This window comes from Phyllopteryx taeniolatus, chromosome 15, assembly GCF_024500385.1.
Source record: "Phyllopteryx taeniolatus isolate TA_2022b chromosome 15, UOR_Ptae_1.2, whole genome shotgun sequence".
NCBI classification, from domain to species: Eukaryota; Metazoa; Chordata; class Actinopteri; order Syngnathiformes; family Syngnathidae; genus Phyllopteryx; species Phyllopteryx taeniolatus.
Window position 1 is genome coordinate 14,512,861 of NC_084516.1, and position 25,115 is coordinate 14,537,975.

General features: G+C 41.5%; 1 protein-coding gene and 1 long non-coding RNA gene across 6 annotated transcripts in view; one reads left to right on the forward strand and one right to left on the reverse strand.

Moving 5' to 3' along the window:
• arhgap24 (Rho GTPase activating protein 24) overlaps positions 1–25,115 on the reverse strand; it is a 53,260-nt gene that overhangs the window by 19,540 nt on the left and 8,605 nt on the right. For 3 of the 5 annotated variants that reach the window (XM_061747472.1, XM_061747474.1, XM_061747473.1), the window contains exons 2-3: positions 23,031–23,246; positions 15,428–15,515 (exon numbers count right to left, since the gene is read on the reverse strand). In XM_061747472.1, the coding sequence (XP_061603456.1) occupies positions 15,428–15,515; positions 23,031–23,231 (289 nt within the window). In that variant the 5' untranslated portion in view covers positions 23,232–23,246. Of the gene's footprint in view, positions 1–4,518; positions 4,750–15,427; positions 15,516–23,030; positions 23,247–25,115 lie in introns of those variants that run through there. The other 2 variants (XM_061747476.1, XM_061747479.1) reach the window with 2 other exon arrangements.
• On the forward strand, positions 16,902–24,454 carry LOC133465068 (uncharacterized). The gene is made up of 3 exons (XR_009784537.1): positions 16,902–17,546; positions 23,065–23,235; positions 23,442–24,454. It is a non-coding gene; the product is annotated as an uncharacterized LOC133465068 (long non-coding RNA).

The window sequence follows — 25,115 nt, forward strand, 5'->3', positions numbered from 1 at the left end:
TCTGCTGTCACTTAAACATCAGGGATCCAAAAACACGTTAGAAGAAGCTTCTAGGAAGGAGTGTTGCAAACCAATGCAAGAGAAAATTCACCAGGGAGCTCTCAAACGGATGAGCGAGTATTTTCGTCCCACTGTTGTTGTGTGTAGTATGTAATGTTGTGGTGGACACTCCTTTGTATTCATCACTTAAGGATAAAAGTGTGTTTGGTCTACTGCATGCATGCATGCAGGAGTTCATACGCGGAATTCATGGCAAGATGCACACAGCTGGAAAATAAGGTGGCTCAAATTATGAATGAGTAGAAATACAGAAAAATGAAAATAAAACTGAAAAATGTGGTCTAAAACTTGAACAAAAGTTTTGTATGTTTCCTTGGGGGCTTTTTTCCATGTGTCCATCTATCCATTTTCTGTACCGCTTATCACTATTTAAATTTTTTTTTTTTTTTTACGATTGCTGTTGAGAGAGACAAAAAAAAATAACTTCCTGTACAAATTGGTATTTAGCAAAGGTAAGGCTAAATAAATGTTTTTCTCAGAATTTGGCATAGAATTTCAAGGCAAAAACAGTCCAAAAGGTAGAGAAAAATACATAACTCAAACAAAACAAGGGCCAAGACAAAAGTAGCCCAGTGTTTGTTATATTTTCTTTGGCTTTTTTTGCATGATGTACGGTTACTGTATATCCTTCTGACAAATGAAAACATATTGCTAAAATCTGCGGTTTTAAAGGTAAGAACTGTTACTTGTTTCATTTACACAACGGCAGATTCTCTGCATTCCAATGGTTCGGTGGTTAAACAACTGAATTTGTGCTAACATTTAAATAATAGATTATCCAGCAAAAAGCGAGGCAAGACTAAACAAGACAAGTGTGTATTTTCTTTTCTTTGCTTCGATACCCTTTGGATGGCAGAGCCCAAAATTTAACTAACACAAAAGCAGTACTCATCAAAACTTAAAGATGGCTCCACGTTGTATTCACTTGAGAAAATAGGTAATTATCAAAGCTAGTGACACATGTTACACAACAGCACTCTCAGAACTTCAACAACTCGGAATTTTGTGTAAAATCGTCAAGGAAATTATGTTTTAAAACGTAAACAAAAACATGCCCAGACAGAAGGAGCTCACAATGATTTTTTTTTTTTCTGTGTATATGTACGATGATAATAGAGCACAAACACTAACTTTTTGCCAAAATCAGACCTCATCAAAAGGTACAGCTAACTCCACGTTTTAGTCAGACTGCAATTGGCTGGTGTACCCCGCCTCTCGCCCAAAGTCCGCTGGGGTATGCTCCAGCTTGCCCGCGACCCTAATGAGGGATGAGCAGTACAGAAAATGGATGGATGGATGAATGGATACAACAGACCCTTAAGAACGCCAATAGTTTGACTGTCAAACAACCTGGATGATTGTATTTTTGCTTAGTTAGTTAAAAATGTGACCACTGGAATAGATTATTTGGGAACATGAAATCCATGGCTGAACAGCCTCTCGGAACAGACTGTCTTTGACTTTTAAGACTACTTCAGCCATGTGTGTTCTTGTCAGAGGACAAACAGTCACCAGTGTAAATTTGACAAAAATCTCAGCACCCAAGCCTGTGGACTGAACCTTCATCCCCAAGCAGAGGAGAAACAAGTAGTGGAGCAGAAAAGTCTCTCACTAATACCTGCTAATATCACCTTTCAGCACAGATGACGGCCTTGGGCCAGATGCACACCTGCACTCCCCAAAGCCAAAATTGGTAGTCTGAGCCCTTTGAACTCTTTTTTTAAGAAAAGGTCCCAGAACCTCCTGATTTATTGTGACAAATTGTTCCACACCAGCGCTCAGACTTCTCCCCCGTGAGAAAGCTAAAAGATTAGCAGTAAAGGGAGAAGGAAGGAGGTATGATCAATTTCACACAGTTTTGTTGACTAATGACTTTAGTCTGGCAATGTGTCTTGGAGCTGTAAAATAACATTTTCATTCTTTGGCTTGATTTCAGGTACTGAAGGGCCTGTCAGGGAGGGACATTATTGTGATAGAAAGAGAGATAAATCTGACGTTCATAACTCAACAGGCCTCATCACTTCATATTGCCACCTAGTGACTGACACGCGGATTATGTCGGAGCGGTGCAGTTGTATTCAACAGTGAGACCTGTGTCTGGATCTTTCATCATCATTTTTGACACGTAAGAGTCAAACTTGGGCTAGAGCGCAGAATACAGCCCTCGTCTGTGGCGCTGCCGGTCCACATCCTCATTGTTTTGTTTGACAAAGCTGACAAAAGCGGTGTTGGCTGGATCTAAGCAGAAAAAAAAATGGGTCACCGTGGGGTGATAATCAGAGTGCAGACAGTAATGCCAACCGTGACGCTAGCTCTTCTGTCAGGCAGCCAGAGGGGGGGGGGGGGTTTAGACTCCAGCAACAGTCGTTCCTTTACTTTTTCAGGTTTTATGTCAATTAATTTTATGTCACTGGGAACTAACACCTAGAAGATCCCAGGTTGGAATCCCACTTTGGGAACAATCAAATTACCTGTCTATAGGTTTGTTCTAGGTGCCCAAAAATGTACTTTAAAACCCTGTGAAGTGGAGATAAAAAAGTCATACATTTGACACACCACACAGAAGTGTTGTTAACATGTCTGCCAAATTTGAATGAATTAAAAAAGAAAAAATTGCAAATTATATAAAATGGTGCGAAATAGAGCCCTCCTCCCAGCTCTTGCTGTGGGTATGTCCACTGAATGCGCTGAAAACCCACCCTCAAGCCGGCCCATTACTCAAAAACATGCCTGTGGCTCAACAGCCACTGGCTGAATAACATATGCTGCTGTGTTTAAAGAACCACTACAGTCATGTTCATGTTTTGTTTCTAAATACATTAAATATGCTTGAGGATAAGTGCTGCAACCATGTGCACAGGGGCTGGGGTGTTTACTTTCTGGCATGAGTCCCCCCCCCCCCCCCCCCCCCCACTACTGTACCTAAACACCAAGGGCCCTCATGCATCGGCCATTCGGTAGAATGGCCACTTCCTTATTCATAATAACTTGGCCTGTTTCTACTAGTACAGTAGGCAGTTAGCCATCAAACTATGACCACAACTCATAAAAAGACATCTTCCCTGAAATGTAATGGTTTTTTTTGTGGTACGTGGGTTACAGTGTGTCAGCTGTGGTGTGACCCCAGGCGCAGCGAGTAGCAAGGCAGCGGCGTAGCAGACGTTTCTGCCGCCCTGGTGGCCTCGCGCCAGCCTGACAGCAGTTAGAGTAGCCCCAGCGGTCTGGTGCAACAACGTTAGGGCCGGCAGCCCCACATTTGCTGACGTCGCGGGGTGAGCAGGAGAAAAAAAAAAATCTTCCAGGGGTACCGCGGTCCATCTCACCGCTGTGGCTGCACCACATGGTGCATAATTCGGCGGCCACAACAGCCGGCAAAGCCTGCTGAATTTCATCGGAGGCAAACGAGGGAAAAATGTCCCAGCACGGCTGCCGAGGCTCAGAGGCTGCCTGGCCACCACAGAATGCCTCTCTGCGGCCCGTGAGAGCGTGTGCAATGTGCATTGCTGGGAATGGACATGTATTTGATTGACAGCTGAAAGTTCCATGGGGCGAGGTTTTCAGAGCATTCGACAATACGCCCACAGCATCTGAAAGCTGAAAGAACGTCTCAATTGATCATTTTGAAGCCTGATTTCACATACTTTGCGATACCTTTTTATTCATTTAAATTTGTCCAGCTTGTTAATAATACTCTTCACTGTGGTGTGTCAACATTACTGGCCTGTGAGGTCTACAAAAGGTCTGGGAATTGGGAAAAAATAAAATGAAATAAAGTGTCAATACTTGCTGAGGCCCAACAAACCTGAAGACCCTCTGTGACCCTAGATATGGAAATTGGGCTTCAACACACTGATGAGGAGACCTTGAGCATGGCACTGAAGGATCAGATGAACCTATAAAGTCCACAATGACTTGACTGGGAACCGGAATGTCACAGCAAGGATCAAAAAGGCTTAAGACCCGCTATCAACCGAGATATGGAAATTGAGACTTGTTGCTGCATGTTGCCAATGTTCTCTTCAGCAAAGCACGAAACCCCCACATGCTGTAATATATTCAATGTATCAGAACGTTCAGTATTGCAGAGAAAAGGAAATTCCACTGACAACTGAAATATTTTCACAGTACACCTTTTGCAGATGTTTGCTGCAGGGATAACGCCATACCGGTGGGAGAATTACAAAACGGATGCAATGCAAGCTGTAGCAATGAACACTGGCTATGGAATTCAACCATTTCCAGGCATGACACACTGATAGCAAAGAGGGGAAAGTATTCAATAATTTGTTTATGGTGAAAACACCACATCGTCTGCAAAGTAGCTTCATAGATGACTGGACTCCTTCTGCACATCAGTCTACTTCTAACTTTAAATAGTGCAAAGTCTAATTATATGAGCAATAAAACAGACCCAACTGAACGTAAACCTGTCTGCAGACATTACTCAAAGAGACAGACCTGGGTTGAAGTTAAGGTCCATGGGCTGCACACATAGACGAACCCCGTCGTTGCTGTCGCTGACCCCCGGCCCGCCAGGCCGAGGTTAGTCTGCCTTCCACTCAGGAAGCCCTTCCTTCCCAGAAACTTTTTTTTTTGACCCGGGAGCGGAGAGAATGAGCGAAGGTGGCGTACATTGCTCGTCTCTGAGGGAAGTTAGAGGGGCGGGGAGGCTGGAAGCCGGTGCGGCGAAGGGGAGGGCGGGATTGAGGGCTGCAGGGAGGGAGTCGTGTCGTAAATCAAGCAGCCCTCCCCAAACTGGAGACCTGTAAATTTGGCAGAGCAAGAGCAGGCACTTGGCCAAATGACTCATCCACAGTGCTCTATAAATACAGACATGCAGGGTATCCGAGGCTGCTGCTGCTACTGGTAGGCTAAGACGTGGTAAGAAACTGGGCTTTATTGCGCTCACAGGAACTCCTGAATGGTCCCTTTCATCAATTTTAATCTGGCTCTGCCAAGAATGAGCAATCATAATTTGGATCAGCTCCAAATTGCAAACCTTAATAGATACCAATGTCCTTCATTTACCTGACTTCTGTCATTAGGATTCATGCATTTATTTTTTTTTTTTAAAGAGAAATGGAAATGTCGCAAAAATCCAGGAGCCACACCTTAAACTGTTGGGGGGAGGAGGAAAAAAAGGTTTAGAGTCTTTTGCATCGCTAACACTAAAAGCAATAAAAACATCATATTTTCATTGAGAAATCAGGGCAAATGTCAAAAATATAACGCTTTGACTGAAAAAAATGAAGCAAAATGTACATTAATACATTAAAAAATAATACAATTGGATTCAACACAGGCGCGGTGGACGACTGGTTAGAGCGTCTGCCTCACAGTTCTGAGGACCGGGGTTCAATCCCCGGCCCTGCCTCTGTGGAGTTTGCATGTTCTCCCCGTGCCTGCGTGGGTTTTATCTGGGTCCTCCGGTTTCCTCCCACATCCCCAAAACATGCATGGTAGGTTAATTGAAGACTCTAAATTGCCTGTAGGTGTGAATGTGAGTGCGAATGGTTGTTTGTTTATACAGTATGTGCCCTGCGATTGGCTGGTGGCCAGTTTAGGGTGTACCCCGCCTCTTGCCCGAAGATAGCTGGGATAGGCTCCAGCACCCCCCGCGACCCTAGTGACGATAAGCGGTATGGAAAATTGATGGATGGATTCCATACAAATCTAGGATCCACCCAAAAAGATAATTTACGTAACCCTGCTCACAAACAAACAGATAAAAACAGAACCTCCACAGCAGCGGTAATAACTTGTTGGCGTTCCGACGTGAAAAGGAAACAGGGAGACGTCCAAATATTTATGCAGCGGGGACCAGTTTACATACCGTCGGTGTAAACATTCAAGTGTCGGACAAACAGACCAAAAAAATGTGACCTGGCCAGCCTTATATGTGTGTGGAGTGGAGTGTGCATGGGGCTATGCGGGGGTATTACAGTGTGAGTCTGACGGTCAAATAGCGAACCCCTCAATTTGGCTGTTATGTAAGCCATCTGGACTTCCCGTTGTGAATTTCTTCTTGAGGAAGCCATGTTCTCACGCGACGCAAACAAGACAGGAAGAAGACAGCTGGGAATGCACTTTATCAGAATACGAATGAGAAGAAATGAAACGTTCTTAAACCGAAGTAATGTTTCCCACTGAAATGAATGGAAATGCAATTAATCCGTTCCCGCCTCAAAATTAAGTTAGACTTGCTTTTTTTTTTTTTTTTTTTAAATCAGTGTGTGGTTAAAAATAAATACAATGCAATATAAAAATAAGTGAAAACACACTATTATAAAGAAATAAAACACTAAGTAAACATGATAACAGTTTATTGCTCATCAACTTTAACTAAGGAGGGAAAAGAGGACTGCAGCTCCCCATTGAAGAAGAGCATTCTTCTATAATAACTATATAGATAAATAATTCTGATTCAGATGTTTTTTCTTTTGTCTGTCTTTCTAATTCATTGGTTGATTTTGGCACAACAAACTGATCCAGGGAAAGTTGTATTTCTCTGTTAAGGAAAAAACATTTGATTGTCATTTTTCATATACGCTTTGGCGTTGACAAAACAGTAACCCTCATGAAGATCATTTTAGAAATGAGCAAGTTACGATTTCACTTCAATGTCCATGCATTGCCTTCTATGGTAACGTCGCCCCTGCCAAAATATGGCTGCCATGTAGGCATGTCCATTAGCCAGGCTGCTACAGTGTGCTGGTGCATCTAGTGTGCGTATCTATGTGGACAGCTATTTTGACGTGATTACGCCGAAATTAACCGGTCGTTGACCCAGTTCAATAAATACATACATACTGTAAATAGTATTTTTGACGAAAATAAAATGATTTTCGGAATTCTTTTAACATGTCAATGACAAACACAACAAAATGTATGACTGGATAATCGAGGATGTGGAGGCAGAACTTCTGCCTAGAACAGATTTCTGCCTTACACTGCAGAGCAGACAACTAGTTTTCAACCTTAAATCAAAGCGTTATGCACGGAGTCAATAATTGTCATGCAGCGTGAGTAGAAGCACAACATAGATCCTTCTGTTCTTCCATACCAAGACCGTTCGCAACCCCAAAGTAATATGCAACTAGAGGTAAGTTTTCTCTAAAAATTTTGGACGTTACCCAAATTGTTTGTAAACTGGGTCATTCATAACCAGAGGTTCCGCTGTAAATTATTTTTCTCCCCAACGTTGCCCATATTGTGTGGATTCTTTCCCTTGTAATGACATATTTCTGTCCCATTGAAAATATGGAAAAAACGCAACCCAAAAAAATCATCTTTGATGTAAAAATCAGTGTAGCTAATTTCCGCTATCGCTAGTGTCACTTTTTTATTTATTATTATTATAAGGTTGTGCGCGGGGCAGCACGGTGGACGACTGGTTAGCACATATGTGGTTCAAATCCCAGCCCCGCCTGAGCGGAGTTTGCATGTTCTCCCCATGCCTGCGTGGGTTTTCTCCGGGGAGACTCTAAATTGCCCATAGGTGTGAATGTAACTGCGAATGGTTGTTTGTTTATATGTGCCCTGCGACTGGCTGGCGACCGGTTCAGGGTGTACTCCGCCTCTCGCGCGAAGATAGCTGGGATAGGCTCCAGCACGCCCGCGACCCTAGTGAGGAGAAGCGGTACAGAAAATGGATGGATGGATGATTGTGTGCGGGTGAGTGTTGATGCGCTACCGAGGGAGGAAGTTGCTGATTTATAAGTTGCACATTCATAAAGTCTTTTGGGAATAAATGTCATAAAGTTGTGAAAATTAGATACTGACATCGTACTGAAGTAGAGAATAATTTCTGAATAGAGTGATAAATGGCAGGTTGTGACTGTGAGTATTTAAATAAGACAACTGTAGAGTATAATTACACGTGACGCTAGGTGACGCTAGCTTGAAGCCACGTCTGGCTTGTTAATTAGTAGCGGCTGGCGCTACAAGACTGTCGCCGCCAGATTTGTCTGAGTCCTTCCCGAGCGCGCCGGCTTGTAAATTTTGCGCGTGCATCACACACTTTACATGCAGGAAGACATCACATCCACAAAAACAATTTCACAACTTGCCACCGCAGCTCATATTCAGCCTCCCAGATTTACGACACGCTGTGGGGAACACTAATTAAAACACTTCATCACGCTGTGTTACGGGAAACACGTGTAGCTGCTAACTCACATACGACTTGTGTAACGCATGCATGTAGGTAAACGCATAATGCCTTGACATACGCTTAAGATGTCAAATGCTGGTATGACCAAAATCTTTCATTCTCACTTTTTGATGAAAATGTATTGTTAATAGTTTGAATAATCATAATAATAATAATGGCGGCACGGTGACTGACTAGTTTGCACATCTGCCTCACAGTTCTGAAGACCGGGGTTCAAATCCCGGCTCCGCCTGTGTGGAGTTTGCATGTTCTTCCCGTGCCTGCGTAGGTTTTCTCCAAGCACTCCAGTTTCCTCCAACATCCCAAAAACATGCAGGTTAGGTTCATTGAAGACTCTAAATTGCTCCAGCAGCCCGCGACCGTGGTAAGGATAAGCGGTAAAGAAAATGGATGGATGGATGGAAATATCTAGTATATTATCCAACACGTTTTTCTTTAAAAGGTTGGTAATTATAGTAGATGTGTAATGAACTGTATTTACAAACACTAACTAAATATACAGAAAATAGATTCACAAAAGTAAAAGTAGAAATATTTTAACTAAATTTTTAAAAGCAATATTCAAGAAATATTTTACCTACTTAGACATTTTTATGTGCATCTGTATTGAATTTATAGGTCAGATTTGCTGTTATATTATTACTATTCCTGTATGTTATTATTATAAGCCGTTTTTGGATTGCTTTTAAATGTAAAGTGAGTTACAAATAAAATATAAAAATAACTACAATATTATAACATGTAAAAATGTAAAATAGCTATAGCATTAAGAATCTAAAATAAAACTACAAACACATTACATTATTACTATTATTATTGCCATTATTCTTATTACTCCTTTTGCCTGTATTAGTAGACACTTTACCTCCCTTAAAATATATTGAATTACATTTTAAAAAAACAATACTGTAATCATATTTATAATTTTATCTTCAATATTATATTTTTTGTAATTTTCTTTAATAATAATTTTTTTTTTTTTCCCCACAAACTGACGTGAGCATTAAAGGCTTAAAAGAAAAGCCCAATTTTTGCTTGCTTCAGTGTGTCCAATTATGTTGACAGAATTCAGTGGTGGTGTGTGAGCTATTTAGAGTGACTTATTTATTCATCCACACATGGCGTGACACTGAAACGTCCACGGCTCACACTGATTGATATGCTTGATTGATTACTCCACCAGGGCTTCAATCTATTAATCTGAACCGGACACATTATATTACCACGGAAGAATTGCTTACGTAATTAAAAACTAAAAATCAAACCTCCTCTCCCAGTTGATGTTGCTGAAAATAAAAAATTGAAAATGTCCACTATTGACCTGCCATATAAACCTAGTAAAGTCATTCCTGTTTGATATTGTCAACCTAAAAGCATTCACAGTCTCATAAAACGTATTTTGTACAGCAAGTGTATGAATTATGCATGAGATCTTCTTTGACGTGTATGAATTATGCATGAGATCTTCTTTGACGAATTCTTTCACTAAGAATTTCCTTTGCTTTCCCTTCCCATTAAGGCTGCAGTACCTAAGATGTCCACAAAAGGGCACCCTCTACTTTATTTACCCCTCTACTGTATCCTCATATTGCGCCATCCAGCACAAGACACAAAATGAGGCTTACTTATTTTAACTGACTTTTAAGTTGGAAGGAAAACTCAAGAGAGACTTGTAACTTTCCAACCTCTCCCCGTAAACAGATTTTATTGCTCGCCTATGCACGGCAATGTAACCCACAAAGGCCTCTCATGGATCGAGGAATGGGAAAGGAATGAGGGGGGACGTTGTGACATGGTGAACTCACACCAGACCCAGCCAAACTGCTTGGACTTTTATCGTCAAGCTGTCGGGACAACACAGCAGGGAGCGCTTCCTGTGCTGATGAATCACATCTCTTTTCAGGGGCAAATAAACGAGAATTGGGGTGTTGTTTAAAATGGACAAATTATGGAAAATTTACTTTTTAATGGGTTGCACACAAATAGTTGGGTCTCTGGAGTGCCTGCTCACCCATCAGGTGTGAAATTTTCTGTTATCTGTAGTAGTATATGGGACGCAGTCGCTCATTTACATGAGACAGGGCCAAGCCCCTTAAATTGGGCTAACCTCGATGACACAACAAATAAAGTGTATAAAGGGCGCTGTACTGTAAATCTTAATCCTGAAGGTATTTTTACAAAACAAGTTTCTGTCCATCATGGACCATCTGCAGCATCCACTGCACAGCACCATCTCCAGGATGAGGAGCAGCTTCAGTGACGAGCATGATGGCACGGCCCAGCTCCACTGACAGACTAAGGAAATCCTTCATCCCGCACGTCATGTGGCTTTTTAATTCCACCCTGGGAGGGAAACGTTAATGTGGCATTCCCTTCAACTCTGTACTCTACTGTCAACATCTGACACACTGATCACCTTGCATCATCTTATTCCGGACCTTCATACTACACAGGTATTATGACTTTTATTTTCTCTCTGTATTAAGAAAAAATAAAATTGTGGAGACTGCTAGAACTAGAAGTGAAATACAGTCGTACCTTGATTTAGGAGTGACCCGACCTTTTTAGTTTTTGAGGTACAAGCCGTCGGATGGCTGATTTATTGCTTTGACTTGCGAACAAAAATTTGAGATGTGAGCGCTAGGTGGTGGCAGCAAACTAAACAAATTTCACAACAAGCAGCAGTTTGGCACACAGTGTAATATTAAAAAAAAAAAAAAACTGTCACACTAACCATAAAACAAAAAAGCTACAAAATGTGTATTTAAAACAACCACATGACTTTGAATGTCCCTTAGCGTAATGTTAATACTCAATGCAAAATGCCAAAGACGGCTTAACAAACAGCATCTATGTGGCGGTCCTATAACACCTTAAGGAACAGATATTTGACTACAAATGGTGCAGTAACACATGTATACAGACAATATAACAACACTCACAGGCAAACAGTATATTCTTTATTCCCTCTGAAAAATGACTAAAGATACTACAGTTTGTGAGTGACTTAGTTGTGAAATTCTTCTTTGTTTATATCTGTACGACTGTATTATAATGTCACCCGGTGGCCAAGGTGCACCCTCACCAGAAGGGCTGGAACCGATTAATGGCATCTTTATTTGTTTAAATTGGGAAAGATAACAAGATAAACATGTTTTGAGTTATGAGTTACTATCTATCTATCTACATGAATTACTATCTATCTATCAAATGCATGTCACAGACATGTTATTAAGACAACTGCTTTAAATTGTGAGGGGGTAAAAAACATTCAGTAATAGTTATTTAGTAATAATAATAATAATAATAAATTATAGTAATAGTTTCCTTTAAAAACAGGAAGAAGACTGCCACAGGTTCTTGTTTTCCCAAGCTCACACATACCTGACATTCCACGACAGATGAACCAGATAAAACTAAAAGCCTCGATCCCCATCAGCGGGAAGTTTTGATGTGGGATTCAGGTATGTGGAAAGTAAGATTAAAGTCATGCCTCTTTCACACAGAGGTACAGTACTGCAAAGATCTGACATGAAAATAACTTCGACTTTAAACAGGACCCAGCAAAGGCAGCATATCGACACTGCATCATCCCGCAGTTGGATAATTAGATATATAAAACACTTCTTTCCATACATACATACCTACAGCGACAATTGCTTTCAACACAACAGAGTGAGAGAAGTTAGTATAGGGTGTCAAACCTCATACCACCATTTTAGCGTTGTGGAATTCCATTACAAACAAGTGTGGTCCCGCCTCTGTTAATGCTCTGATACTACTTTAGAAGGCAGAAAACTGCTGGCCTGGCTTCATCCACTCTCGCATTTTCCATGTTCTTTTACAAAGATACTGGCAATGTAAGAGAGACGCAAGATTACTGGGTCAACTTTGTACCCCCATTCCATGCCAGTGTTGTTTGCTCCTAAAACTGTCCCATCATTGGAGGATTCCCTTATACACAGCGGTCTTCCTGTCATGGTTACAGCTCTGCTACTAACTTCAAAGGTGGAAAATTGCCTGGTCGACTTCGTCTCCGCAATCCGTGTTGATGCCACTTAAATACAACAGTGTTAAAGGGCTTTCTGCTACTACCTCCGAAGTTAAAAAAATTGCCAGGTCGACGTTGTACCCAGTCTATTTAATTTTATTTTCTAAAAACTTTGTACCCCTCTCCTGGCATTACAGAATTCCCTTATAAAGAGGTGTCATTCAATGTCTGTTATGTGTTGATGTTGTTTAAATCCGGTAGATGCACACAAAAAAAAAAAAAAAAAAAAAAAAAAAAATGCAGAAAAACACTGGCTTTTACAGGCAGTTTAAAACGGGTTTGTGACACTACCTCCGAAGTTGGAAAATTGCCGGTTTCTAAAAACTGCACACCCCTTGCAGGATTCCCTTACTCGCAGGTGTCATCCTTCCTCTGTTACAGCTCCGATACTACCACTCAAGTCCAAACATAACAGCTTCCCAGAAAATGTCGGAAAACGCTGACTTGTACAAGCAGTGTAAAGGGGAGTAGAGTTTTTCTTTCTTTGTATTTATTTTTTTTCTTCCATAGGTTGGGAAAAGGCTTTGGGAGACTGCAAGTGAAACACTTTGGTAATGTATGCATACTGTACACATCCAATGTCTTCCCTCTTTAGCTCAACATCTGGCCAGCTTGTTCCAACATGATTAGAATGTCACGGTTGCATCGGTGCCCGGCAGACAGTTAGTGGCAGGATGAAGACCTAAATGGGATTGTAGTCTAAATATTTGCTTCCCGGCAACCATGTTCTCTTGTCTTGAACTGTGCATACATGAAACACATATCTAGATGTGGGAAGATGAAGAAAGATGAGATCAACATGCACAGCAGGGAGAAATCCTTCAAGCAAGCGCAGGTGAATTTGGGGAACTTTTCTGAAACTTTGCTGAAAAGAGTCAAAAATACAAAGCGGAGGTATTCCAGCCCTTGGGCGACATCAAGCTGCGAGACAACAGACATCTCTGTACGACTTTCTCCCTTTTCCTCGGAAAGTCATCAACATATACCCCCATAACCCCCCCTCTCCCGCAGCCCTCATCACTTCCCGTTCTGTGCTCTGCATGGCAGCAGAGCAGTGGAATAAATGTGTTGTGCTTTTTCCTTTCATTCCCTCTTCTCTGAGACTTCTTTATTCACCTCCTCATAACAAGACATGTTTTCTGGATTCAGGGCGGTGTAAACAGTCCTGGTAGTTTGCTGAGGGTGGAGGAACTCAATGTAGGCAGGCAATGGAAAACAAAACAAAAAAAGATCCAGATGACACGTGGGAATGATGCTGCTAATGCGTTTCCATTGTCAAAACCAGGTACCACTGGGTAATATTTCTAGTCCTAAAGCACTGCTTCTAGCTCAATGTTTGAGCAGATTCATCATCATAACACTTGAGGCTGTGCAGCTAGAAAGAAAAATAACTCTTGCATGCTAATGTTTGCTTACTATGGACACTTTGAACATTATACACCACAGTCTCAACTTTGCCACAATGCATCCTCTTGTTTAAAGTGTGTCTCCTTACTGAGAAATAAATAAAAGATACCTTGTTCTCATCTGCAGGGTGATTGAAAAGTAACTCCTTATTTTAAACTACTAATGTCTTAAATGTTTTCATGTCTTAAAAAATGTCTCAATTTTTTTGTGTATGTTCCACGATTCAAGGAGCAAGTCTATTCTACCAAATCAACGACTTTGGAAGAACTTGAAGGGCGAATACGAGAAGTTATTGCTTCCATCCCACAAGAGTTCCTTGTGAAATCAGTTAATGCGGTTCCCAGGCGGCTTGAGAAACTGGTGACTAATGCTGGCGCCCATATCGAATGTTTAATAAAACTCCATGCAATACACTCACTTTCTTCTCATGTTCATTTTTTGTAAGAATTATAGTTCAGAAATAAATTACAAGTACTTAAAAATAGGGAGTTACTTTTCAATCACCCGTTATTTTTTGCTGCCGTGTCTCGTTCTGACTGATGCGTTCAATGCGAAATGGTTTCCCCAGATTCCTGCAGTACTATCTTGAAGTCAAGACCGACTACTCCAAGCCTAAGCGGGAAGAGCTGAGCCAAGGAGCTACTGTGCAGTGGAAAAGTGTCATGTTCAAGACAAAGCTGGTAGAACACAGGGGCAGGTATAAAGTTGATAGGACAGAATAGAAAGAACATGCTCTATTGTGACACTTTGGAAAAAAAGGAAGTGAGACTGAAGACGTGTTTGCTTTTTTTTTTTTTTAAACTATATACTCAGTGGGCCTCACACTATTTAAAAAAATAAAATAAAATCTTTCTGAATGCAGTATTGGGTCACACTCAGCCTATTTCCTAAATTATGTTGGGTGTGGCCTCATGTAGTGTCACTTTCTCTGAAACATAAACACGCTAAAAAAATATACCAATTATCTCTTTTTTAAAGCTTCAAAGCAGAAGACGGCAATATACACTTTACATATATTTTTTTCCATGTTATGTCGCTACATTAGGTAACCACAATATTAAAAACAGTTCTCAGTATGATGCATTGCAGTTCTACACTGAAAACGACAATCACAATAATAAACCCAATCACCTTATACACTGCCTGTAAAAGTCAGCGTTTTGCTGCCGTGTAGCCGGAACCACTCTCACTTTTTCTTCGTGATGCTGTTCCTTATTAAAAGACATGGAACGGAGGATAAAGTCGACCTGGTATTTTTCCACCTTCTGAGGTAGTATCAGACACCTAACAGAGGCTCGAGTGGTTCTGTGTAGAAGGGAATTCAGCAATATCGTGACTGGGATGTGAAGTTTTATACTGCCTGTATAAACTGGCATTTTTCCTGGTACATTCAGTGTCATTGTTCTGTATAAAGAACACCACCATAAGATTGGAGGGATGACGTTGATCTGGCAATTTTGCCCCTTTGGGGGTATTATCAGAAGCAGTGATCACACTGCCTGTAAAAGCCGATATTTTTCTGCCTTTGTTCATTGTCGCTGTTGTTCTATTCTCAAACATTACAAACATTCAAACATACAAATTATTCCAAACTGGTCTAGTGTTTGTCAAGTTTATGTCATACAACCCGCTGGTGCTGTCATGTAATTGCAATCTGATTGCAGACCTCCTTTATTCGTCAGTCAGCTCCATTAATATTGGTCTTCAATTCAATGACTTGGAGAGTTTTGTCCTACCTGGAATGACTTCAAAGAGATATTTTCCTGCTTCATCGCCACTGCTCGGATGCTCTGTAACTTTGTTGCCGGGTAGGAAAATGGCTCCCTGCGGAAGAAGAACAAAACGGAACATTTCAATCCCACGCTGTGAGTGTTTTGGGCCTAAAGAGTCAGGATTAAGTTCTGACCTACTTTATGGCCATTTGGACCGAAGTGTGAGTTTTAAAAGACCCTGTGGTGCCAAATCCATAGAGGTCAGTGGCATAGTTCATGCTAATGCAGACAAGCTGTGGGTCAGTGACAGCATAAACAGGATCAGACGGGAGTCCAGGTTCCGGGCAGTTTAATGGGCCGTAACTGTGACAACCGGGAAGTAGTGGAAACCCTACCTGAGGTCCCAGATGAGGTGATTTCAGAGCAAAGGGGCTGTAAAACGTGGACAGAACCAGGACGTTTCATGTGGCCATCATCTGCAGAAATGTGCTGAAGAACAGGACCAATGTTTTTTGCATTTAACTTTAACTGTGGTGGTACGGTTACCAGGCAGGAAACAAGAGATGGCTTCAATACATTTGTGGCTGTGCCTTTTGGTACTGGGCTGGTGCTAGTTGCTCCATACTTTTAAACCACAACGCCCACTGACATCTACCGTTGTGGCCTTTTGTTTGCTCCGCTCAAGCCTGACCACAAAGACCAACTTTTTTTTAAAGTCTGTATATTGTTGCTATGTCTGAGCAGTCATTTAAGGGGGAATGCTGTAATGACAATGTTCCAAAAATACAAAAACGTGAGATGAAACTGTGACACGTGCGTTAAAGGGATGTGCTTTCCTCATAATGTGGACATTTTAGCATGAAAAGTGCAAAGCAATTCATACACTGCGCAAATTTCAAGGCAAAGGCATTTTATCCTCATCGATTCAATTTTCACATAAGCTCAACAACTTTTTATACCGTGTCAAATGCCTGGTGGGATACATTGCATCTCCCATCATATTGTCATCTGCAGCTGCACATTTCTAGTTGTTACAAGTTGTGCTCCTTTGAGCACTACACATTGCCCAAGATAAATTTGACCGTGAATTTGAGCTAGTTTATCGGGTATCTTCTGTCTGGCATTTGATTTTTCAAAAAGTGGCAAAAGCTTACAAGACGTTGTGTTAAGATATATTTCTAGTCATGTTAGTTGCTTTGTGTGTAATGATATCCCTGATCTTATCAGACAATTTTGAGAAGGATGCTGTGAACTTCTAGAATGTGCTATCAACTACTGGACGTGTCTGTATTGAGAAAAAAATATTAATACATTTGTACATGGAACTTTTTATAAAAAAAAAAATGTTTTTTAAAAATGTAAACTTTTTAAATTAATAATATAAAAAATGGTAACACACTCCAGCTACCCAGTCAAAAAAAATTAAAATTTGCTCAAGGTTTGAGCATTTTTTAGCTTCATCCTAAACCCACAAGGGTTTATCGAGAAAATAATCAGGTTCTAATAAATAAGGTCAGCTCATATGAACATTCAATCTATGAGGAAAAGAAGGCCATAACATGAAGGAAGGAAAGAAATACCACATCTGCATCAACTTGGCATGTATCCCACAACGACACAAATGTTTAGTGTTGAGTAGTTTCTCTGTAATCATAACAGGGAAGAAAACATATCCTAGGCTGCAGTACATAGCTACATTTTAATCGGTCAAGGGGAGACCTCTACCAAGGCAGAGCAATCAGGATATATTAATTTTGTCATTATAATACCTTAAATATTCCTAGGAATTTGTAAAAGTGTCTGCTCCAAAACCAGTTTCCCAGAATATGAAAAATGTTAATTCAGGCATTTTCCAACATAATATTGATTTGCAGCTCGGCTAAAGTTACACCCACTTCAGGAGATGTTCCTTATAGAGAGATATGATATCCAGGATGCAAACCAATCAATCCTGCCAAGGACATTTTTAAATCCAAGCTGCAAACACGTTAATAGGAGTTGGTGAAATGGAAGTCATTGGTCATTAGTCATTGGCCGAGTGATCACCACTAAGCCCCTTTTTTATCTGCTAATTACTGGTGTCCAGCCTCAGTGGTCTTGCAGAGTCAGGAAGTCAAACCCAGTGGGAGCTCCGGAGATGTCAGTGAGTAACTGTTTTTCTCATAAATCATTTTTAAATAGTCACTGGAAAAGTGGTTGTCAAAAACATTGTGGTAGAAGAGTTAGAAGGTTTCCCCACTGGTTGTCATTGACTGAGAGTAGCCTAAGTACAATAAGGATAAAAGTAATGATGAGTTGTTGCAAAATACCTTTGTCCATAATGGTGGACTGTGAAAATCCTTGTATTGTCCTTGCCAAAAAAAAGCATGTCTTTAATGTACTTAACGAGAACCCATTGGGCGCTTGAGTGCAGCACGTCTCTCAGTGTCTTTGTTTAACCTCGTTAAAAGTAGAGGAGAGGGAAAAAACCTTATTAAGCCCAAAGTGCTCTTTTAACTTTATGGCTTTGTGGATTTACTTCCTTGTAAGGTCAGTGCAGGACAACACAAGTTTAGACACAGGTGTCTTATAAAAGACGTGACGCTCACTCAAACATAGTGATCCTGATGTTTCAGTCACTTACTTTAAGATATATAAATGAAAAAAAAGTACTTCCCTTTAGAATTATCATGCAGCAAGTATGGTAGGATTCCCTGCACTTCCTTCCTAGATGCACCATCATCTGAAGGCAGGATGAATATTCCTCATTAACTATTCTAACAGTGCATCTTTGACTCAAAACACAGAAGGCAAGGAGATGATTGGCTGACATAAAAGAAGCAGGGTGTTATCTGATTGGGTGTTAACTAAGGAGCAGGGAAGGCAAGGAGCTGATTGTCTGACACAAAAGTGGGAAAGAGGAGCGGATTGGTTTTCACGGCGGAAGTTTGGTCGGCAACAAGCAGTAGGGGTGATACCACGGATACGAGAGCAGGCTGCAGTGAAGTGCCTACGTGCCGGCCACGTTGGTGGGGGCAAAGTTCCCTTCAAAGACAATGCATGTACATTGAAAATAAGTCGTAACTTGATTATTTCTCAACCAATTTAACTTCTAAGTTTTACTTTTTTTGTCAACGGCAAAGCGTGTGCCATCAATAAAGTACATTTGAAAAAAAAAGCCCCAAAAATATGTTTTACCTGTAAAAGGTTATTCCCAGTTCCCTTGTACGTGGTGTTGCGTGCAACCGTATGCAGCACAATGTGCAGGCATCCTTGATAGTTAGTTTTTTTTTTTTTTTTTGCCATCCACACACATGGAATGCGCTAATGCCTTTGCTCCCCACTGAAGAAGCACGGTAGGAAAGGAGCTGGTTGGTTGACACAAAAGTGAAGGGGAGACGAGGAGCTGATTAGTTGACACTGAAGTGGTAGGGTAGGTAAAGAGCTGAGTGGCCATCAAAAAAGTCCCAGGGAAGGAGCTGACTGGACATCACAATAGAATTAGGATAGGCAAAAAGAGTTGATTGGTTGACAAAGTAGCAGGGTAAACACAGAGCTGATTGGCAGTCAGACAGGATACAGTCTAGGAGAGGAGCTGATTGGCTGAGAACAAAATGAGGAGTGTGGACAAGGAACCTATAGATCAGTAGTTGATTGGATGAACCAGGGTAGATAAAGTGTTGATTGGGCAGTTACAGAAGAAACAGGAAAATCCATGACAGAGAATTAGGGAGTACAACATAATGGATAAAATGTTACAATTCAAAAGAAAACAACTGCTCAAAGTGCACTCTGAGAGCGCTCTGAAAGATGTGCACATTCCTTAAAATTCCCACAGCTGGGCTGTTCCTACCTGAGGTCATGGAAATTTAATTTGATTTACAAAACAGACCACGAAGAAAGCTGATGAACTTTTCCATTCATTGGTTGTTGGACATGCAGACAGAACAGGGTTACAGAACCCAGACAGTCTGTATTTGGGATACATGCGACGAATAATACAGAAATACAATTTTAGTCACCGCACTTCTGCCAACTGCAATATTATGTGGTATCCTGCCACATAATACACACTGAGGTTGCATTAATGGGACCCCATGTTGTGGCCGCTGATGACGGTCGTGTTGAAGGTCAACAGCAGCGTTAATATAGCAGCATTAATAATTCATTGTGCATTACAACTGTTGTGCATTACAACTGAAAACAGAGCTCCATTTGGCACAGCAAAATGTCAAGGTCGGACAAAAGATCTTGGCCATGAGACCTTGCGGTGTTGTCTTTTCAATCAAGATACATAATACATTTTGGAGAATATTTCTCAACAATACTGCAATTCACTGGCCCAGACACACTACAACGAGGTCCATATGCAATAATCAGAGCAGCTAATGAATGCCACCATTGTTTATGCCCCGCGTACGATGAAATTTGAGTGTGAGTTACGCGCAACTTGGTGGACGAGTGAAGGCAGGCAGATGACATGTTGACGCTAAGCCCACACGTGCCGTTACCCAACGAATGCTTGTGACCTCGCGGTTCCATCAGGCTGCCATTCTTGGGATTCCATGCGTTGCTCAGAGAGGTTTGGCTGCCCGAGCGCGCGGGACACAACACGACCCCTCGCAGCGACAATGGCTTCTCGCCATTTGTTATTGTCGAACACCTACAGTAAATTCCACCTGTGATTCCCTAAAATGCGTCGGTGCATAGTCTGTTCGTCATTGTTAAACTTAAGGCCATGACTCAATACCTAAACCCGCATTATGTAAAAGCGAAACAACAATTCTGCCTTTCCAAAAATAATATCCCTCAACTTTGATAGCTTTATTACTAAACCAAAATTGCTGCGATGTCTCCATCAAAAGTGAGCATTGTATTTGTAGGTAAAATGACTCTAAAAAGTCTACACACCCTTGTGCAAATGCCAGGGTTTTATGGTATAAAAAAATTAGATCAAGATGCATAATTTTAAAACATTGTCCACCATTAATGTGACCTATAACCTGTACAACTCAGTTGATTTTTTAAAAATCTTTTCGAGGTGACGTAAAAAAAACAACTGAGATAATGTGCACAAGTGTGCACACCCTCTTATAACTGGAGATGTGGTTGTGGCTTAGAATTAACCAGTCTCTTTCAAACTCATGATAAATGGCAGTCAGTACACACCTGTCACCAATTCAAGTCCCTCTGATTAATCTCGAATACATTTTGAGCTGTTCTAATAGGCTTTTTTAGACTTGTTTTCTTTTGGTTTTTGCTTTTCTAGTATAAGTCTAAAGGTTTTGAGCTAACACTGACTCTTATTTCCAACTAGTTATAATTCCTTCCATCTTGTCTGGCCTCAGGTCCAAGTGAAGAAAAACAGCCCCAAAGCATGATGCCGCAATGAGCCTGCTTCACTGTGGGTAGTGTGTTCTTTTGGTGGTCTTGGTATTATGACAGACATTTGGTTTGGGGGAGGCCACTCACGATTATTAGAGGAAATCTCATTATGTGTCTGGTGTGCTGTGTTGGTCATCTTGAATACAACGCAACAGTTAGCACATGTCAATTCTTTTCTCGACATGTGTAAGGTCTGTTACATTTTAAAAAATGGTATGGGAATAGAGTAAACACTTAGAAAAACACTACTGGTTTACCACCACCTGTAAAGCATGTAAATTTAGTCGTCAACGAAGAAAGCCTGAATGAGCGAAAATCAAAATATAACTGTACTGGTACGTACAAACTTCACGATATTAAATAATTTCCAAAACTCAGAATAGGAAATTAGCACTCTACAGCAAAATAAATGTAAATTTCAGACAGCAACAGAGAGATTTAACACTTTAAGCGCACTAAAATCAATGCTCGTTGCCTCTCATAGGAAAATGTTCATATGTACGCCAAACCAATTAGCCAAGCGATGATAAGCATAGCGTGATGACTGGAAAGATTGCGAGCTAGTTTTAAGTAATCCTCATGCTGAAAAGCATTGCTCAGTGAGCAACTTTGTAAGATGTGCTAACATGAATGTATTAAACCTTTGGACAGAGTAACATTAGCTAGCCATCCAGCCATCCATCCATTTTCTGAGGCGCTTCTCCTCACAAGGGTCGCAGGTGTGCTGGAGCCTATCCCAGCTAGGGCAGGAGGCAGGGTACACCCTGAACTGGTTGGCAGCCAATCGCAGGGCACATACAAACAAACAACCATTTGCACTCACACTCACACCTATGGGCAATTTAGAGTTGTCAATCAAACTACCGTGCATGTTTTTGGGATGTGGGAGGAAACCGGAGTGCCCAAAGAAAACCCATGCAGGCACGGGGAGAACATGCAAACTCCACACAGGCGGGGCCGGGGATTGAACCCGGGTCCTCGGAACTGTGAGGCAGACGCTCTAACCAGTCGTACACCACCGTGCCGCCCCGTTAGCAAGCCAACTCTTCCTCAATGAGCATCTTTTGCATACAAATCATACATTGACATCTTTATCTCTGTTCAGCTTCAGTAAAGGAAGAATGTTAAAGAACAATGAGGGTCTTGTTGTACTAAACATGTGGAAACAATTATAAATCCATTTCTGTCCACATTTTGCTTTGTAATGAGAACCAAAAGTGTGTCTGTCTGCGTCTTTGTCCAGTCTTCGCATGCTCGCTGCAAGCGGCTGCCTGGTTACAGTCACTTAAGAGATTGCCTCGTTGTTGTCTGCATGAGTCACTGAGCTCGAGGCTCACACATTCACTTCTCATCAAACAATCATGCGAATGGGAGTGGGAGGCAAGACCTAGCATACAATGTTTTATTATTTGTCCTGTATTTGAAAGTAGCTAAATTTCATTTGAAAATATGATTTGGACGAAAAGGTGCTTTGGGTGACAAAAAACACATGATTCACATAAAAGATACTTTTTAACATTTTACATTTGATTGGATTTTTAACAAACATACATTTTAGTGAATGTCTTTTGCTCATACTTTATAGGGCTTTTTGCAGCAACCAAGGACATAAGGGTTTCAAACTACAGCCTCAAGCTACGTGCTGGCAGTAGTGGTGTTTTTCCTCAATTGCTGAGGCCGATACAATACCTCAATAAACTGCCAGCAATATGATACATTAAATATACAGCATATATAAAGCTATTCCCCATGTGATGCAATTCATTCTAACTACAATGTCATTCAATTCATTCCAATTACCATGCAATATGATACACTCCAATGATGCCACAGCAAGTCCAATGTGATTCAATCTACACTCTTCCGACGCTATATCACCTTTTTTAAGTGATTGATTCTTTTTTTTTTTTACAGTATACTTTTACTGTATTGCCCTCACATGTAGGAAAAGAGGGCCAGCAGAACAGTAAAATACAATGAGCACACTCACGCCGAAGCTGGTGTCGGCCACAGCTCACCCCCATACACTCACACCCAGACTCGCCGAAGTCTCACTGCACCCCAACAGGCGCTGCCTCTTAAAGGCACACGCATGCTTAACACAGACACTACAATACATTGGATATGAAAAGTCAGGCAAAGACAAAAAGTCCCAAACGACAGTCTCAAGGATCATTCAGGGACTAAAAAGCCTTCACAAAAAGTCTATTAAAATAAACAAGTTCTGTGTTAGGTGCCGAGATTATTGAGACGCCATCCTTACCAGAGATTTGCTCTCGTCCTCGTCCTTGTAATAGAAGAGCTGGTCCCCTCGCAGGACAAACCATCGGCTGTGCCACGTCTTGACGAAACCACCTTGCTTCCTGAGCCAGCCGCACCTGATGACACCCTGCCTCCCCTGGCGGGCCTCCACGCCGGTCTGAAAGCCGCCATGCTGGGGACTACCATGGGACTGCTCGTCCATCACGGTAACTCAAACCTGCCAAGAGTAAAAAAAAAAAAAATTAAAAAAAAAGGATATGACATGCCAAAGCTTGTGTAAATACCCATAAGTCCATCTTCTCTGGATTCCTGACACATGCCATTTAGTCCAGAAGACTTTCTAGTTTAATGCAAGTTAAGAATCTCCCACGCTCATTTTAAATCCATCAACACATTGTTTCCTTGTTTGAAGCTCTGCATTTGCTGAGTGACTCCTGCTTAAAGTCTGCTGACATCAGCTATAAAGCCTCCTTGACTCTGGCTGAGCTGGGCTTGGTGAGAGTCCAAGGAAGCCACAGGTCCTGATGATGACCAGATGCAGCAGCCCACCAGTGCTTCCAAATTGCAGTGGAACAAGTGGAGCAAATAAAAAGATAAACGTAAAAATAATAATAAAAGTGCGGCAAGGTTTGCTGCGGTGATTGTCAAATCTAAGCGTGACCTTATTCCCACCTCATGAATTATGGTAGCATCCCACATATGGAGTAAATGAAAACCATGTAACTCTATACTTTGTTCTATTTATCTGAAAAAAACAAGGAAAATTATTGTTTCTGCTAAAGAAAAATATAGAAAAAAATAGAATATATCTCACATATACAGCCAACATGTACAATATCCCACATAGTCACGATATGCATTGATGTTTAAAGAAAAGCCTGTTTGAATTATCAAAAAATATCTCAAAATATAAGTCACTGATGGTGTAGAGGTACACTCGCCTAACGGGCAGCGTGGGTTCAGTTCCCACTCAGTGACGGTGTGAATGGGAGTACGAATGGTTGTCTATGTCTCTATGTGCCCTGCGACTGACTGGCGACCAGTTCAGGGTGTAGTCCGCCTTTCGCCCGAAGTCAGCTGGTATAGGCTCCAGCGTCCCGTGATCCTAACCAGGATAAGCGGTGTTGAAAATGGATGGATATCTCAAAATATATTGTTATCCACAAAACATTAAAAATCAACCATGTTAACCACTATGCTACCAATGACACATTCATATTTTGTTCCACTTTGTGAAAAAGTACAAATTCACCTTTTTTGTCCCCATGTTTGTAAACACTGCATTTTTCTAGTATACATACAGTCGCTGTCTAGTGAAAAGCCTGCCCCCCCAAAAACATTTCTCATTGTCCCCCAAAACTCTAAAATGAAATAATTTGGGGGCGGAATGTGGCCGATTGGTTAGAGCGTCTACCTCTCAGTTCTAAGGACCGGGGTTCAATCCCGGCCCCGCCTATGTGGAGTTTGCATGTTCTCCCCGTGCCTGCGTGGGTTTTCTCCGGGCACTCCGGTTTCCTCCCACATCCCAAAAACAGGCATGGTAGGTTAATTGAAGACTCTAAATTGCCTGTAGGTGTGAATGTGAGTGCGAATGGTTGTTTGTTATATGTGGCCTGTGATTGACTGGCAAACAGTTTAGGGTGTACCCCGCCTCCTGCCCGATGATAGGTGGGATAGGCTCCAGCACTCCCGCGACCCTTGTGAGGATAAGCAACTAAGTCCCTTTCCTGCTTTTCATCTGAAAACACAAAGAAAATACTTTTTTGATACAAAGAAAATAAATAACAATATCCCTTATTGTGGCGGCACGGTGGCCGACTGGTTAGAGCGTCAGCCTCACAGTTCTGAGGACCCGGGTTCAATCCCCGGCCCCGCCTGTGTGGAGTTTGCATGTTCTCCCCGTGCCTGTGTGGGTTTTCTCCGGGTACTCCGGTTTCCTCCCACATCCCAAAAACATGCATTAATTGGAGACTCTAAATTACCCATAGGCATGACTGTGAGTGCGAATGGTTGTTGGTTTCTATGTGCCCTGCGATTGGCTGGCGACCAGTTCAGGGTGTACCCCGCCTCCTGCCCGATGACAGCT